General features: G+C 40.8%; 5 protein-coding genes and 1 long non-coding RNA gene across 8 annotated transcripts; 4 read left to right on the top strand and 2 right to left on the bottom strand.

The window, feature by feature from the left end:
* Positions 1-402: 402 nt before the first annotated feature.
* LOC145704216 (uncharacterized) lies at positions 403-1,597 on the top strand. Its single transcript, XM_081781661.1, has 4 exons — positions 403-985; positions 1,046-1,178; positions 1,220-1,425; positions 1,467-1,597. The coding sequence occupies exons 1-3, from the start codon at positions 495-497 to the stop codon at positions 1,244-1,246; spliced, it is 651 nt and encodes a 216-aa protein (XP_081637787.1). The 5' UTR covers positions 403-494; the 3' UTR covers positions 1,247-1,425; positions 1,467-1,597.
* A 369-nt stretch (positions 1,598-1,966) lies between these two features.
* Positions 1,967-2,411, top strand: LOC145705497 (uncharacterized). Its single transcript, XR_014134596.1, has 3 exons — positions 1,967-2,079; positions 2,118-2,206; positions 2,246-2,411. It is a non-coding gene; the product is annotated as an uncharacterized LOC145705497 (long non-coding RNA).
* Positions 2,412-4,072: 1,661 nt separating this feature from the next.
* LOC145702126 (uncharacterized) lies at positions 4,073-4,708 on the top strand. The gene is made up of 3 exons (XM_081779335.1): positions 4,073-4,274; positions 4,314-4,458; positions 4,505-4,708. The coding sequence occupies exons 2-3, from the start codon at positions 4,357-4,359 to the stop codon at positions 4,706-4,708; spliced, it is 306 nt and encodes a 101-aa protein (XP_081635461.1). The 5' UTR covers positions 4,073-4,274; positions 4,314-4,356.
* A 1,492-nt stretch (positions 4,709-6,200) lies between these two features.
* LOC145703873 (protein ERGIC-53-like) lies at positions 6,201-8,799 on the bottom strand. The gene is made up of 8 exons (XM_081781271.1): positions 8,592-8,799; positions 8,401-8,533; positions 8,214-8,355; positions 8,010-8,168; positions 7,811-7,967; positions 7,566-7,744; positions 7,321-7,513; positions 6,201-6,981 (listed from the first exon to the last, which is right to left on the bottom strand). The coding sequence occupies exons 1-8, from the start codon at positions 8,797-8,799 to the stop codon at positions 6,638-6,640; spliced, it is 1,515 nt and encodes a 504-aa protein (XP_081637397.1). The 3' UTR covers positions 6,201-6,637.
* An 85-nt stretch (positions 8,800-8,884) lies between these two features.
* On the bottom strand, positions 8,885-12,240 carry LOC145703635 (ADP-ribosylation factor GTPase-activating protein 3-like). 2 transcript variants are annotated; one of them, XM_081781019.1, is made up of 9 exons: positions 12,007-12,240; positions 11,690-11,957; positions 11,466-11,643; positions 11,306-11,419; positions 11,178-11,249; positions 11,035-11,126; positions 10,836-10,992; positions 9,527-9,825; positions 8,885-9,483 (listed from the first exon to the last, which is right to left on the bottom strand). In XM_081781019.1, the coding sequence occupies exons 1-9, from the start codon at positions 12,209-12,211 to the stop codon at positions 9,381-9,383; spliced, it is 1,488 nt and encodes a 495-aa protein (XP_081637145.1). In that variant the 5' UTR covers positions 12,212-12,240; the 3' UTR covers positions 8,885-9,380. The 2 variants fall into 2 exon arrangements, with proteins under 2 accessions (XP_081637145.1, XP_081637146.1); XM_081781020.1 differs by lacking the exons at positions 8,885-9,483; positions 9,527-9,825 and adding an exon at positions 9,863-10,592 and having other exon boundaries at positions 12,007-12,238.
* A 578-nt stretch (positions 12,241-12,818) lies between these two features.
* Positions 12,819-14,344, top strand: LOC145703310 (acyl-coenzyme A diphosphatase FITM2-like). Of its 2 annotated transcripts, XM_081780654.1 has the most exons (5): positions 12,821-13,073; positions 13,386-13,643; positions 13,694-13,923; positions 13,967-14,088; positions 14,250-14,344. In XM_081780654.1, exons 1-5 carry the CDS (start codon positions 12,970-12,972, stop codon positions 14,265-14,267), a joined length of 732 nt encoding a protein of 243 aa, XP_081636780.1. In that variant the 5' UTR covers positions 12,821-12,969; the 3' UTR covers positions 14,268-14,344. The 2 variants fall into 2 exon arrangements, with proteins under 2 accessions (XP_081636779.1, XP_081636780.1); XM_081780653.1 differs by having other exon boundaries at positions 12,819-13,073; positions 13,967-14,344.
* The last annotated feature ends 15 nt before the right edge of the window (positions 14,345-14,359 follow it).

Consider the following 14,359-nt stretch of genomic DNA (forward strand, 5'->3'; position numbering starts at 1 on the left):
GCCTAGAGTAGAACTGACTATAAGGAACAATTTCCGGGGTCGATCATCTGTTTATCAGTTCTAGAACAAAAACGGCGGGTGACAACGTATTTTCCCGTAACCAGCCGGTAAACCGGTAAATCCTTAGAGTTATCCAGAGTTAGACCCATCATTCAACTCGTCTCGAAGAGCTGAAGAAAACTGCACTTGCAGTTTTTACGATTTCCGGCCACACAAAAGTTTTTGAAATCATCGTCGGCTAGTGAGGCACCCCCAGTACTGATTCGCCTTCAGGTTTCCTATAGCCTATAAGTTATAGGAAATGATAGTCCTTTTCAAATATTGACTTCGGTAGAAAAGGGAGTGCCTCCAAACGTATCAATTTTATTTATTTTTCCTCATACGTTCGCTGAGCCAATCGATAGATCTACTTGAGTGAACCAGAGCGTAAACATAAAATTGAAAACAATCGATAACTTCCATTTTTTAACGCCCAGAATCGTAAAGAAAGAAAGATGAACAGAGAATTACAACTACGAGAAGTGCAATTTCTCGCCATCGTTGAATATTTCGACGATGACGATGACTCTACAGCCGAATTTGTCAAATTTTGTGCGATGAGCAGCGACGCTTTCAAAGAAAACCTCCGATCAGCGATTCGGGCGAAATTCAGAATCGACATTTTTGGCGGGGTTTTTGACGTGTTCTATTTGGACGACAAGACTGAAGTGAAGTTGAACTTGCTGGGCGACGTCAGCGATTTCTTGCTTTGGATCGGGTGTTTCTTTGATGATCAGCTTTTGCACTTGACTTTCAAGCTGCGACTAGTCGTTCGGAAGAAAAAGGCCTTTCGAAGGACATCTCAGCAAGGAATGACGATTCAACAAGCCCCAGCCCCGGCAATTTCCCTTCCTACTTTTCTTCCGCCATCGACGGTATCTGAAACCAGACCAGTGGAAAATCGAAAACAAGAAGAAGTCAAATCAAAACCTCCAATTTCAAACAGGTTTGAAAGAAATCAGTAGTTCTCAGAACAAGAAAAGACTCATCCTTATTCTCCTTTTAGTCCCTTATTCAATCCGCCATCAAGAGAATCGGAAAAAGCCGCATCTCAAAAATCCTCGAATGATTCCGACGAGGACATGGAAATAGCCCTGCAGCCAGTGGAGCCGAAAAGATCGGTCTTTCGATCAAGAAAAGTAAGTCACCGAAGTCATCCTTTTTCGAAACACTTTACAAGAGGCAGGCACGGATGAGTCGAAGTTGATCTTGATCAAAAACGAGCTGAAGCAAGTCGAAGAACTGGAAAATGTCGACCTCCCAGATGATCTGCTAGAAATGATAAATGCAGCTACAAACGGAGATATGGAAAGAGTAAACGCAATCAGGCAATTCCTCGACCTCGAAGATGAGCCGGCAAGTTTCTTCCAACAAGCCAATTTATCCGTAATAAATAACAATTTTAGCTTCCCTTCACTATTTTTTAGGCTCTGCTAGAGACCTTCCAGAAATGTGACTGGGATCTTGACCGTGTTATGGAGGAATGATCAAATTGGAGACTTTTACCACCGAACTACCAATATTTTATCATTTCTCTGTACAGTTTTTATGTTTTGACCAAATATTAAGCGTTTCAATTCTTCAAAATTCGCGTAATATTTATTCACCTTGCATTCGTCCTAGCTTGATGGCTTTAAAGTCAGCTCCATATTCGCATCTAAGTCATTTTGGCCGAAAAATGTTTTTGATTTGGTTCATATTTTTTTATAAGGCGGTCCTTTCTGCAGATTTGAGGGCAAGAATTCGCAAGGGTTCCAAAGAACGGTACAAAGAGTCTTTAAATCCTGAAGATGAGATTATAAACAATCAGAGAAGAGATTTTTCAGTTTTCAATTTTTCAGTGCCGCTGGCGGAAACCTGCGTGTAAGTGAATTTTTGCCGATTTCTTATATAATTCGTCGATGAGAAAATGAAATTTTAAATCTAGTGATGAAAATCTTTTCAATGAGTGCTACAGTCTATGTAGAATCGAATTTCTCAAATGCAGGGAAAACTGCGAGAATGCTCTTTGCGAAACTTCCTGTGAGCGAAATTTTGAAGGTATAATAGATAGTAAATTTTCGTGCTTAATAATACAGATTGTACATCATCCTGTCCATGCGGGACGAACTGTCCAAATGGGTGCCTCGGCTGCGCACATCCAATTTGTGGCGATCCTAATGATCCGGTAAAATATTTATAGTACGGTAAAATAATTTTCAATAAGGAAAATATTTATATTCTTGTCTTCGCGATGACACTAAGTGAATCATATATTTTTTCTGGTGATGGACTTTCGCAAAAAAGTGCACCTATCGATTCTGAGTATTCAAATGGTTATGCAGATAATGCGAAATCTGCTTTCATTCAAGGACAATTCTATATTATTGGGGGAGAACGACCTTTCATGGTTAGAGATTTATTAAAAAGAATGTCAAATATAATACAAATTCTTTAAGATCTCTAGACTCGATAATTGTAGCCTATCTTTAATGCCCGCTCGACTTACGAACGACTTTGCTTTTGGGTTTTCTGCTATTAATATTGATGATGGACAACGAGGTGTCAATTTTAAAAGTGCTAAAAATTATATTTTAACTTTCTGTTTAAGCGCTGATATGCTTTGACCAGGGTTCTTAATCCACTAGTCAAGTTTCGACTAAGGTCCAAGATCGCCTCCCCCCCAAGTTCGGCGAAATGCGACCTGGGCGAGAGGTTAATCAGTATCAGGTTTATCAAAAGTTAATAAAAATCTAAAAGTGCAGTTCGAAAGAAAATGATCGATTTTGTATAATCAGAGAATTTCAGAAGATTACCTCAAGAGAAAGGTCAAATCGACAAAAATTGTACACTTCGGGTAAAGGGGTTCTTTATGCGGCTTCGCGTATAGGGGTTAAAAATTTCATAGGGTGAGCTGGAACTGTGGAGAAAAGGTCTTACTTATGACATCATCGCGAGCTACTGACGTTCCATAATTACCAAAGTTTGGACACTGAGAGACGTTACAAATTTACCGGGGCAAATGCGTCAAATACAGTGCTGTGATAGGTAGAATAAGGGACACGTTGCCCTTTTAAAAATGAAAAATCGCCATAAATCCGAAATTTCTGAGATCTTGAAAATCTAAGATGATACAGGCATGGAGCTAGAGATTCTCCACCGATCCGTATACAGATGTCTGGGGCTACGATGTAACCCCTAGGCGCTAGAGCAATAGTAAGTTCGCCCAGGTAATTTTCAAACGGCTCTGAGCGTTTTTAACTTTGTTGAAGTAGCAGGGGATGCGATACATGAAATCCTCTTTTTTGTGGAACTTAGCTTCACATGTAGATCATTAGTAATGATTCATTACACCATTATCATTTTCATGTATCACTTGCCCTGCTACCTTAAGCGTCAAAAGTTCCGAAATTTCCTTACTGTACCGGCTCATCTAGCGAATTATTTCTTTCAAATGAGTTTAATAAGTATGGCTCAGGCTTTACGACGATAGGTTCTTGCTGAACGGGTGTAAGTAATGATAGGGAATTCTAAATGAAGTGATTTTGGAGTGTTCCAAGCCTTCTTCCCAAGATGGCCTCTCGCCAAACTTGAATAATTCCTTCTTAGTTTAAAATGAATATAATCTAATATCGCCTCTCGCCAAAGATCTCTTCCCGCCTAAGTTGGGCAAGAAGCGATCTGGGCAGGAGGCGACTTTGACAAGAGGCAATCTGGGCGAGAGGCGACCACTCCTAAAAATGTCCCTAGGGAGGCGATTGTCGACTAGTCGAAAAAGTCGAGAACAATATTGCAGAGTAAGTCAAAAAATCTACTCGAACAAGTCGAAAATCTAGTCAAAAATGTCAAAAAGAATCACTTAACGATTTCGCTTTCGACTTTCGATTAAATTTATAATTTTCGACAAAATTTTTATATTTTTCAAGTTTTTTCGACTTTTCGATTAATAAGTCGATTAAGTCGACTCGACTCGACTAGTGAATTTTCAGATGGCGTTACGACTCGACTCGACTCGACTTCTGATTTTTCGCTCTGATTTAGAACCCTGGCTTTGACACCACCACGTCGAAAAATTGCGAGATTTTTGATACAATTACTATAACGAAAACGCATTCCTCACAATTTCGTCATAGATTTGGAAATCTTGGATACTATAAAGGAAAGCCAACAACAGTCGGGGGATACTTGATTGACGGATGGCAAAAAGTTGAAACATACTCACCTGAAGGCTGGACTAGCTTGGTCAATCATCCTAAGTAACCCGATTTGATTGTGTTCAACTATAATTTTTTGAGAATTTATCATTCTCATACTTTAACTGGCTTGGAAAGTGGTGCTATGATCATGGCGGGTGGATACGATGAAGCTGAAAGAGATTTTATTAAAGATATCTGGATTTTGAATGATGAAGTATGGGAACTTATTGGATATCTGAAGGAGGTTTTTTAATTCCTGTGATACATGAAAGTAAACCAGTCAATTTTAGTATATTAACGTTGGTTCATCATTAAAAATCGGCGATTACATCTTTATTGTCTCTGGTTACGAACGAAACTCAGAAGGTCTTTTTCCCGTGGAGAGAATCAAAATGATGAACGACGATTTAATTGATTCAGTTGTGATTGGCGGGCATGATTTTGAAAGCCTCGGCCCTCCCTTGTTACAAACAAGAGCAGATTATTGCGTCTGAATTTTCTTGTTGCTGTTTTAATATTATTTGTTTTTATCAAATAAAAACTGGTTGCCTTCGTGAAAAATATTTTTGAAAATGAAATCTCAATAAGCTATGATCTGAGTAGAGGGATATTTAAAAGTCAAGAAATAACCTTAAAGATACTCATGAGAGGGTTGCAGGATTTTTTTCTCTTGATTTATTTTTCTGTACAGTTACTTGCTTACATCGTAATTTGTCAAAGCCTTCGCATCTCTTCTTCGGCGACATCCCCAAATTGCCACTTCGAGGAGAATAAAAAATACAAGCGCCACACATACAAGAAGTATGATAACTAAAATCCGTTTCATAATAGAGAAATTAAAAACTAATTAAATGAAGATTGCTTGCTTACCAACTGTTTTTTCTATTTCTGGAATGGCTTCATGAGCAGTCGTTTCTTGACCAACTTGATTTGTGTTTTCAATTTAAGATTTCAGGGTCACCATTTTAATTGGCAAATAGCTCTGGGAGGTCCTTATTTTAACGTCATTTGCATTTACATAGTTCGAGGTGCGCTTAACCCTAACCCAGGGGGCTACGACCCCCACCTAAGGCCTAAACCAGGGGACTTCGCCCCCCGGACCCCCCCCCCCTTTAACAGTAGCCCAGATTCTAGAGATATTGGATGGCTCGAATGGTGACCCCTCTCTACGCCCGGATTTTGTAGCCTCAGGCTTATTACGTTTACTCTTTCCAAAAATCACTTTTCAGAAAAAGGGGATGAACTTTGGGATTCCCTATTTTGTTTTAAAAAAACTTTGTTATGATGGCATTGTGGGGTATATATTGAAAGCACGTTTCTGTAATTTCTCTCTGTGGATAAAACATGAAGACAGCGTGTGCGAAACCACTTTCTGCTGCGGCGGAATCCGCGCTGGACTCCAAGTCAGCAGAAGCATCAATACTTAATCCCTCCTCAACTACAATATTCAGACGGGAAACTAAACTCGCTGTTGAACGGGAAGTTCTTAATATTTACCCGCTAATACTCATCAATTAATTTCACCCGTTCAACAATCAAAATCACAGCAATCAGGAGTCCGTCGAGAACCAAAAGAATGAATACAGAAATATACTGTAAATACTCGACGGACTTTGGCAGTTCGCTCTTTTCATCGCCACTTTCGCTAACTTCCAGTTGAAATTTATTCTCTTTTTCGGACATTTTTTGCGGCAAATTTAAGAAAAATGGAAACTCTTAAGAGTATTGTACTCTGTTTCAATCGACTATTTGAGTGTACTTCCGCTTCAGTAAAAGCAAAGAGGACAAAAGAAACGAATCCTCGAGGCTTGGCTTGAAAGTAAAAAGGTTGAGTTGATTCTTTTTTTGAGTCTGAAATGGGTACCGTCAATTATGATATCCTCCCCTGCTGAATTATTAATTCCATTTGTTTAGCCTGCCATCAATAATGAAAGCGTTTAAAGCAAACTACAGTAAGTTCGCTTTCTTTACTTTTTCTGATTTGAGTTGCGGATAAAATCATTATCCGCTAGTTTATTTTTTTTAAATATTGTTTTGCAACTGTAAAACACACCAGAACTGTAGAAAGTAGCTGACTGAAATTGGAACAAATATTGCACAAGTACGCTGGTAGAGCAGAAGTTGAGAATGAACAGAAAGATTTATCACAGTAGTCGAGCATTGGTTCGTTAGGGCAGATAGGGGCGAAATTTTTTATTCAACTAAATGATTGCTAAATGAAACTAAATTGATTGGGCGAGTGAAAAATGGAGAAGTACGACTTTAAATAAGGAAAAGATAGGTTGAAGAAAATAATGGGAAAAATAATCTCAAAACGCAAAAAAAAAATCAAGGAGGAAAAACGGAATCTTGAAAATTTCGAAAATTGATATTATTCGGTCTAAATCTTTGAAAATTAATCTTAAAAATCCTAAAAAAAAAGTCTAAAAGAATTTCTTGGCCTGTGCCTCTTGGCTCATCTTGTAGTGGACCAAAAAGGCAATGACGCAAATTTGTACGAGAGTTAGGAAGACGAAGGTGGTGGAAGAGACACAGGAAACTTCCGGGATCTTGGGGCAGGCGCTTTTTTGCCGCTCGATGTTGCCGATTTTGAGCGTCATTGTCTGAATGTCTTGCTTGAGATTATTCATCGTGTCTTGCTGGAGCTTTCGGAACTGGGCGTCCTCGATGTTTTGACTCGGGTTGCCCGTCGCCGCTTTTGGCTGCGATTGAAGAGTGGCCACGGCGTTTGCGATTTTAGAGAGTTCTTGGCGAAGTGCATTCAGGTCTTTTTCGAGGGTCATGATTTGGGTTTTGATTAATAGAGGGCTAAAACAGTGTTAGAAATTTGGGGGGGGGGGTCCCGGAGGCATCGCGCTTTGGGTTAGGGTTAGGCCCTACCTTAAAGCTTTTTGATAAGGGCCTGCCCGACTTATAACGTCCTACTACCGCTAAAACGGATCGTTCAACTAAGTAATAACGCTTTCATCAGAAGAGAAGATGAAAAAATCGTCTTTTACGGCGATCAGATGCTCGATTATTCACTCATCCATTAAAAAAAATGACAAATGTCCTAGCGCCAGATAAATTTCCGAAAAAAGAATTTTTCATTCATTCAGGCCCTTTCCGTTAGTCATCTTGCTCGTCTTCCCGTCAACTATCCTGATAGCATCAACAGCCTCATTAGATGCCTGACTTGGAGGATTGGGAGGAGAAGCATCTTTAGCGTTGCCAGTGCTCTCCGCAGCTGCGGGTACGGAAATCTTAGCGGGCAACATATCTATCATTTCTTTGACAGACGCAATGTCCGACGCGATCGTCTTAAAACGAAAATCAATTTCTTGGAAGGCGAAAACCTCAATAGCTAAATACCTTGATATTTTGCTGGATGTGATTTTGAACAGTAAAAATCAGCTGCAATTGTGGATCATCGCTTCCAATGTCGAGCTGCTCTTTCGGTGCTAGATCTGGATTCTCCTCGGCGAATTTCTCCTTATCCTCGGTGAATTTCGTGTTGAGCTCGTCTACTTTTTGCTTGAGCTCTTCCTCCACTAAACAACAGATTACTCCTTTCCGCCAGAAAGTGATTCAAACAGCTGGGAAGAAAATTCTCTTACATTTCTGAATCTCCTCTTGTTCCGCCTCGTCCGGCTGGGCATCCTTGCTCTCTGGATCGGTTATGGAGTGTGTCAGGAACTTCATGACGTCGTGATCATCGCTCAGGCCACCTGTAGCCGCGGACAAACCGAAGAAGCCTTTTTCCAGAACAACATTCTACAGTAGATTTCGAGCCTCTGTCGCTATTTCGATACTTACATCAGCAGAGCCGCAGAACTCGTAATCGTCAAATTCAGTGACTCCCGCGTGGTAGAAGATCGTCAGCGTGCTTTTGTAGTAACGAATCTTCAGTCTGACTGGATAAGGCTTGTTTCGAAAGTCCCGGCGGCAGGAAAACAGCGCAGTAGAACCACCATCCTTAAATCAGCTTCAATTTGAGAGAAGAATAACTGTAGCTAGTACATTAGCATGGTCATAAGAATTAGTTCCGTCGTTAATAAAAGCCATGATTTTTGGATTGTCGTGGTTGCCGTTGTTGTCGAACGAGTCGAGGAAGATACCCAAGCCCATCCACTGATCCTTCGCGCCGTAGACGTTTTTCTGTCTTGAAACAAACAGTAAGATACTTGGCGGAAAAGTGGCGACTTACGGGTCGGTCATTTCGCCGTTTTCGACTGTGTACCAAATTCCCATTCCGTCGGCGCCGACTTTGCCACGTCCGGAAATGCGGATGAAGACCTCGATCTCCCACCAGTCTTTTTCAAAGGCCTTCTTTGTCCAAACTGAAAAGGCAAATGAGTTCCAGAAAGATTTAGAATCTAAAATTTTAGATTGCTTTACCAGAGCCCTGACGGCTTCTCAAAGATGGAACAAGACGGATGTTGTCGTCGCCGGCAAGAGCGTGTCCGTGATGAGACCAGAAGGGAATGGTTCCATCAGTCTGCGTTATGTAGGGGCCCTTGAAGGAATACTGGTACTCGAACTTCTTGTTGAAGTCCTGTGCCACCGCTACACCCGCCAGAAGGAAAACGGCGGCGGCAACAACCATTCTAAAATAAGTAAAGATGCTCTCGTTGACTCTACATTGTAAAACCTGTGAATATGCACCCGTCGAAGACAACAAAGACAACGAATGAATTTGGGTCTTTATTCAGTCACCAAAAAAAAGAAGATATTGCAGCAACCCGAAAGATAATATGAAAGGATATTATAGGAAGGGAGGATAGGTGACAGTAAAATCATGATAGAAGAAGAAAAAACAATGATTCGATGGTTGATGGTACAGGGTTTGAATGAATGGGGCCTGATTTGCGAACTCAGGAATTTAAAATAACAAAATTGCTGAAGGAAAACGGGATAAGGTCATAAAATATAAATAGATAAGGATAGCTTGTTCTTCGCCTCTTTGCTCGAATTATGATTTTGGTGGAGCGAGCTATTTTTAAAGGATTTACGCTCCACTAAGTCAATCAAGAATAACTTTAAATTTAGCTACAAATTAAGGTAATTATGTAAAAAAAAACATGAAAAAGGAGAAAAACGAGCGGAACAAAAAAGGAAAGTAAAGTTGTAGCAGAATTGAATAATATTGCTAGTAAGGAGGATAAATTTACTAGTATACAGAGTAATCTACGAGTAGTTGTCTTTGAGTTTGTTGAAGGCGTTCCAGCCCGCACTCAGGGCACTGCCAGCCATTGACGCAGCGTTGTCGGCGATGTTCGAAGCTTGGTCCCTAAATTACTGTCTGAATTGGTCTGATTTGGGAGGGTTCGAACCTGATGTTGTATCCAGAATAGGAGGAAGAGGAGCTGTTTCCATTGCCAAAGATGTCGGAAGATCCGACCCCACTGGCGCCCGAGAACTGGCTCAATCTCGACTGAGGAGTGCTATCGGAGGAATGAGGCTCATCCCCGAAGAGATCGGCCGAGGAGATCGCCTTCGCTCCTTGGTACTTGTTGCTGTCGAAGGAGGCCGAAGTCGGGGCGATTTTCGTCGTGCTGGAAGAGTTGCTGTCCCGCGACATCATTCCCCGAGAAGAAGAGCTCTTCTCTTCGGTAAAACTGGAGACATTGTTCTAAAAACAACGCTAGAAAGACGGAAGGAATGAAAAAGGAGGATTATGTTTTTTTTTGAAAAAGCGGGAACACGAATAGGAGGAACTTCGAATTGAAGAGAGCGTTATTTTTTATAAGTAAATTTTACGACGAAATGGCACGGCATAAATTCAACTCTATTCAAACACATAGCAATCATGCCAGCTGGGCTGGGCAAGTGTATAAAACCTGAGTCAGGGCCTGAAATATCTCAGAAGAAGCGGCTTTGTTTCATTCGAGATATTTCTGACCCTGATTCAGGTTCTATACACATGTTGCTGAGCCCACCGTGTGATTGTAGTTTGTCTATGCAAATCATCGATGATTTTCGTGATTGTCAATAAGCAACGGATATTGACCCGGTTAAAAAGTTACAGTTACAAATTCAAAGAGTAAAAAGTACACTTTTTGAAAAATCTTGAAAAAGAGATCAAGAATTCAGAAGTTTTAATTCAAAATTAAGTTTCTCTTTTTTCTGATACAAGTTTGAAATTTCAATTCGGCTAGAACTTGAAAGAGAGCAGGAATTTCGCTAGTAGTTGAACAGAATATTTTCGATAAATAGCTTGTTGAATATTGCAATATTTTTTAAATAAACTAGAAGAAAAGTAAGTAAGAAAGGAGAGAGAGAAAGTGCTCGTTCTTTTTTTGGCATCTACGGCAATTTTGAATTTTGGAATTTTTTGAGACTTTTGACTTACGCAGATGAATTCATCTAGTAAGCGAACCTTTGATACATGTTTTCGCCCTGAACCAATTAGTGTTAGTTTACTTCCGAAAGATTTAGATTAAGAGTGATTAGTTTTCATGCATTCCAAGGTTCATTTCCTAGACGTAAATTCTCGAACAAATTTGATTACGAATTCGAACTTTTAAAAGGAAGTGTTGATGGCAGTGAATTAATCTTTAAAATTTGAAAGCGAGAAGAAGAGAAATTAATAATTACTTATTAGCACCAAGTTTTTATTTATTAACGACCTTTAATTCTCACCTTTCGAGCGGCGTAAAGGTCAGCCAGATCGTCATTTTCTTCCTTACGTCGAGAGAAAGAGCCCATCGACTCTTCGTCAAGAATAGACGGCTCTTTGAAAGTAGTGGAAGCTTCGACTTGCCGGATTTCTTGGAAATCCGTGTCATGAGTAACAGTCCTAAAACAGCGCTAGAATCAGCCAAAAAGAGAAGGAACGGACCTCATTCCGCCAAAGCCCATTCCAAGACGAGCAGCTGACTCCGCTTTCTTGCCGGATAGATTCGCCGAAGCTTTCTTTTGATCTCGCTCGATCTAAAAATAGAAGAAGAAGTTATGGGCGGTCACCTTTATGGTCATATTTACCTGTTTGTAAGTGAGTCGCGCAGCAGCTTCTGTCGAAAGAGTTGCTTCTCCTGAATCCATCTTCTGCACAACCTATAATTTATAGGCTATAAACCGTTCTGAAAAAACTCCAGAAAGAGAAAATTTACCTTTTCTTCTTTCTCGACGCGTTCAGCCGCGGAAGAAGCAGCTTTGAAGGCAGTTTTGTCGACCTTTTTGGCTCCTCCAAAAGCGCTCTTCTTTCCTGTTTTCTTCGCTCCCAGCTGAAAGAATCGATTTCATTGAGCGTGATCGCGGACTTTAACAAACCTTTGCAACTTTGACGGGTTTGGCTGGTTTCGTCTCGAGGTTGACGGACAACTTGTCCATTCCGTTTGAAACTTCGGCAAGGGTCTTTTCTGGTTCAACTGGAGTGACGATAATCGCTTCTTGTTTCACTTGGGCGGGGACGGGAGCTTCTTGCTTCAAGTCTGCGTTGTCGAATTTACTGAAAAACGATTCTAGCACAAAAGAATTATTTTCTCATTTTTTACCTGAAGAAATCGTCATGTCGATTCTTCGCTGGGGCACTATCATCAGCAGAAGCGACGGCTCCAATGTGTGTTTCTCCGGCGTATTTTCTCACTGCTTCGAGCGCCAATTTTTCGATCTTCGCTTTGTATAGCGTCGCCGCTCGGGACGAATATTTCTTATTCTTGTCCGAAGTTTCTCCGCCATTTGCTCGGAAGAAGGCGCGTGCTTTCGCGTTTCCACCGACTTGCATGCATCGAAGCTGCTTCCAAGTCCATGCTCCGTCCAAATCTAGTTAAAAACTAGTTTTAAAACTAAAAGAGCGGCTTCCTGAGCTAACCTGAGCTTCTGATAAAAGTCAAATGAGTTCCCAGACTCCTGTGAACTCCGGAACACTCAAGGCAAACATACGCGCCGTAAGGAATCGTGCACCAGGACGGATTCTTCGTGCAACAGTCGAAACAGACTTTGTTTTCCGGAAGACTTCGCAGTTTTCGGAAAATCGCTTTCGTCGTTTCTACCGGGGCAACTGTATCTGCTGACATTCTAGGAAAACACCGCGTTGCGAAGGATATTCATGGAGGAAGGGTAAAAAATTTAATATTTACTTATAATATTTACGGTTTTCGATTCATCGAGTTTCAGCAACCTGTGTAGGAAACCTGAATCAGGGTCCTGAAAAAGCGAAGTCGCATTCGCGGCTTTTTGTAATAGCTTTCTCAGGACCCTGACTCAGGTATTCTATACAGGTTCCTGAGGCCAGATTTTGAAATTCACGAAGCTATCGCCATTTTGACGGATTTACGAGCCCCAAAAATGTGAAAGAAGACTACCTGAATTCGAGTGGAAAAAATCTGTTAAAATTCAGCACTGAGGCATATTGAATGCGTTAGAAATTGCAATTATAAGAAAAAACTTGAGCATATTCAGAATAAAAATAAGGCGATAAGTCTTTTTAATAAATACAGTATTTAGGAAAATAAATTTGAAAAAATGAATCGTAGGATTTCTAGTTTGTTTTCCTCCAATTTTTCTCTTCTGGTTTTCATTTTCCGCACAAATAAATTTCCCCCAATCTTTCTCTATCAACAAAAAGGAGCGCGTAACAGCCAAAATCAGAAGGTTCAAAAAGACAAAAAACGGGATCGCCGGGTGCCCCTCCGGCCGGCCACATCACCAAAGAGCTCGGAGCTCAAGCGCTCAGGCGCCGATTCGATTGGCCAGAATTGAAAAAGACTTTCCCACGGCCACGAATACGAGAAATGACTTTTTCGGAGTGAGAGTGAAATTTTGAGAAGAAAGAATGGCGGAGAGAATTTTTTGCGAAAAGACGAAAATTTGGTGCATTTTTAGTTGGAGCTTGGTTTTGGGATTGTCGACTTTGAGCAGCGTGGTTTTTGTTCCAAGGTGATTTGCTCTATAAAATATTTTTAAACTTTAGGGAAGATTTTCATAATGAAAAAACACAAATTTCTCCTAAAACTATGCTCGGGAACCTGCGAAAAACCTGAGTCAGGGTCTCAAAGATCTTCAAAGTCAGAAGTCGACTCGCGGCTTTTTTGGTAAAAGAAGCCGCGTTGCGGTTTCGCCAGAATTTAAAATAGAGAATCTCTATTAGAGATGGTTATTTCGTTCAAGATCATTCAGACCCTGACTCAGGCATTCTATACAGACTGCCGAGCCAAGTCCTGTAATCGCCTGTTAAAATGTATATTTTAGCTCATTTTTCTCCAACGCGGAAAACATTCTGAATGTTCTGTTTGTCAAGTGGGCTTGGGGATGGACGCTTTACTCGCTTTTTCCCGCGGTGGTGTTAGTCAGCTGGGCGCTCAGGGACGATTTTCGACAAAACTCGATCAGAGCGATTTTGAAAATTGGCGTTTTTGGAACCCTTGTGTGGTTTTTAGGAACCCAGTTCACTTTCAAGCTCGGCGATTTGACTGGCACCTGTCGAGACGCTAATTTCAGTGCTGTCAGGTAAGAGAAAGGGTGATTTTTGTATTTTGATTTAAAATTTAAAATTCTAGCTCTTATGCGACAAAACGGTTGTGCCGCTCAAATGGCCATACTTGGGATCATTTCGACATTTCCGGACACACTTTTCTGCTCTCCTGGTGCATTTATTTGACCATCGCCGAACTGTTTTATCCTGCTAGAGAATTCTTCAAAAGAACGCATTCCTTCATCCTCGAAGTTTTAACCGTCCTGGCGATTGCTTGGAATTTTCTTCTAGTACTACTGTGGCTTGTTATGCTTGGTAAGCTGATCATTGGAAAGTCTTTCTTACTGACCGATTTCAGTCGCCACCCAGCTTTATTTTCACACCTTTGCGGAAAAAGTCCTGGCGAAGCTCCTGTGCGACGTTTTCTTCATTTTCTACCGCCTGGCCGGTGATCTCGTGAATCGACTTTTGCCCTTGTCAAAAGGAAGGAGTGAATCTTTTGCCTATCTTGCCGAGAATCAAAATAACAAGCCTGCCAATGATTTTGAAAGTGAAACTAATCAAAGCTGATTTTTAGCTTCAAAAATTTAATTTCAATTTTCAATCAGGCATCTACCAATCACAGCCTCATCACCCCTCTGAAAGCCAAGAACTACTAGAATATCCACTGTGACTTACTTTTCTTCAAGACTCGAAATTTCCTGCAGCTGCTTCAACAAACTCTTTTTGCATGAAATCTCCTCCTTGATTC

Source organism: Oikopleura dioica, chromosome PAR (genome assembly GCF_907165135.1).
Source record: "Oikopleura dioica chromosome PAR, OKI2018_I68_1.0, whole genome shotgun sequence".
NCBI lineage: Eukaryota > Metazoa > Chordata > Appendicularia > Copelata > Oikopleuridae > Oikopleura > Oikopleura dioica.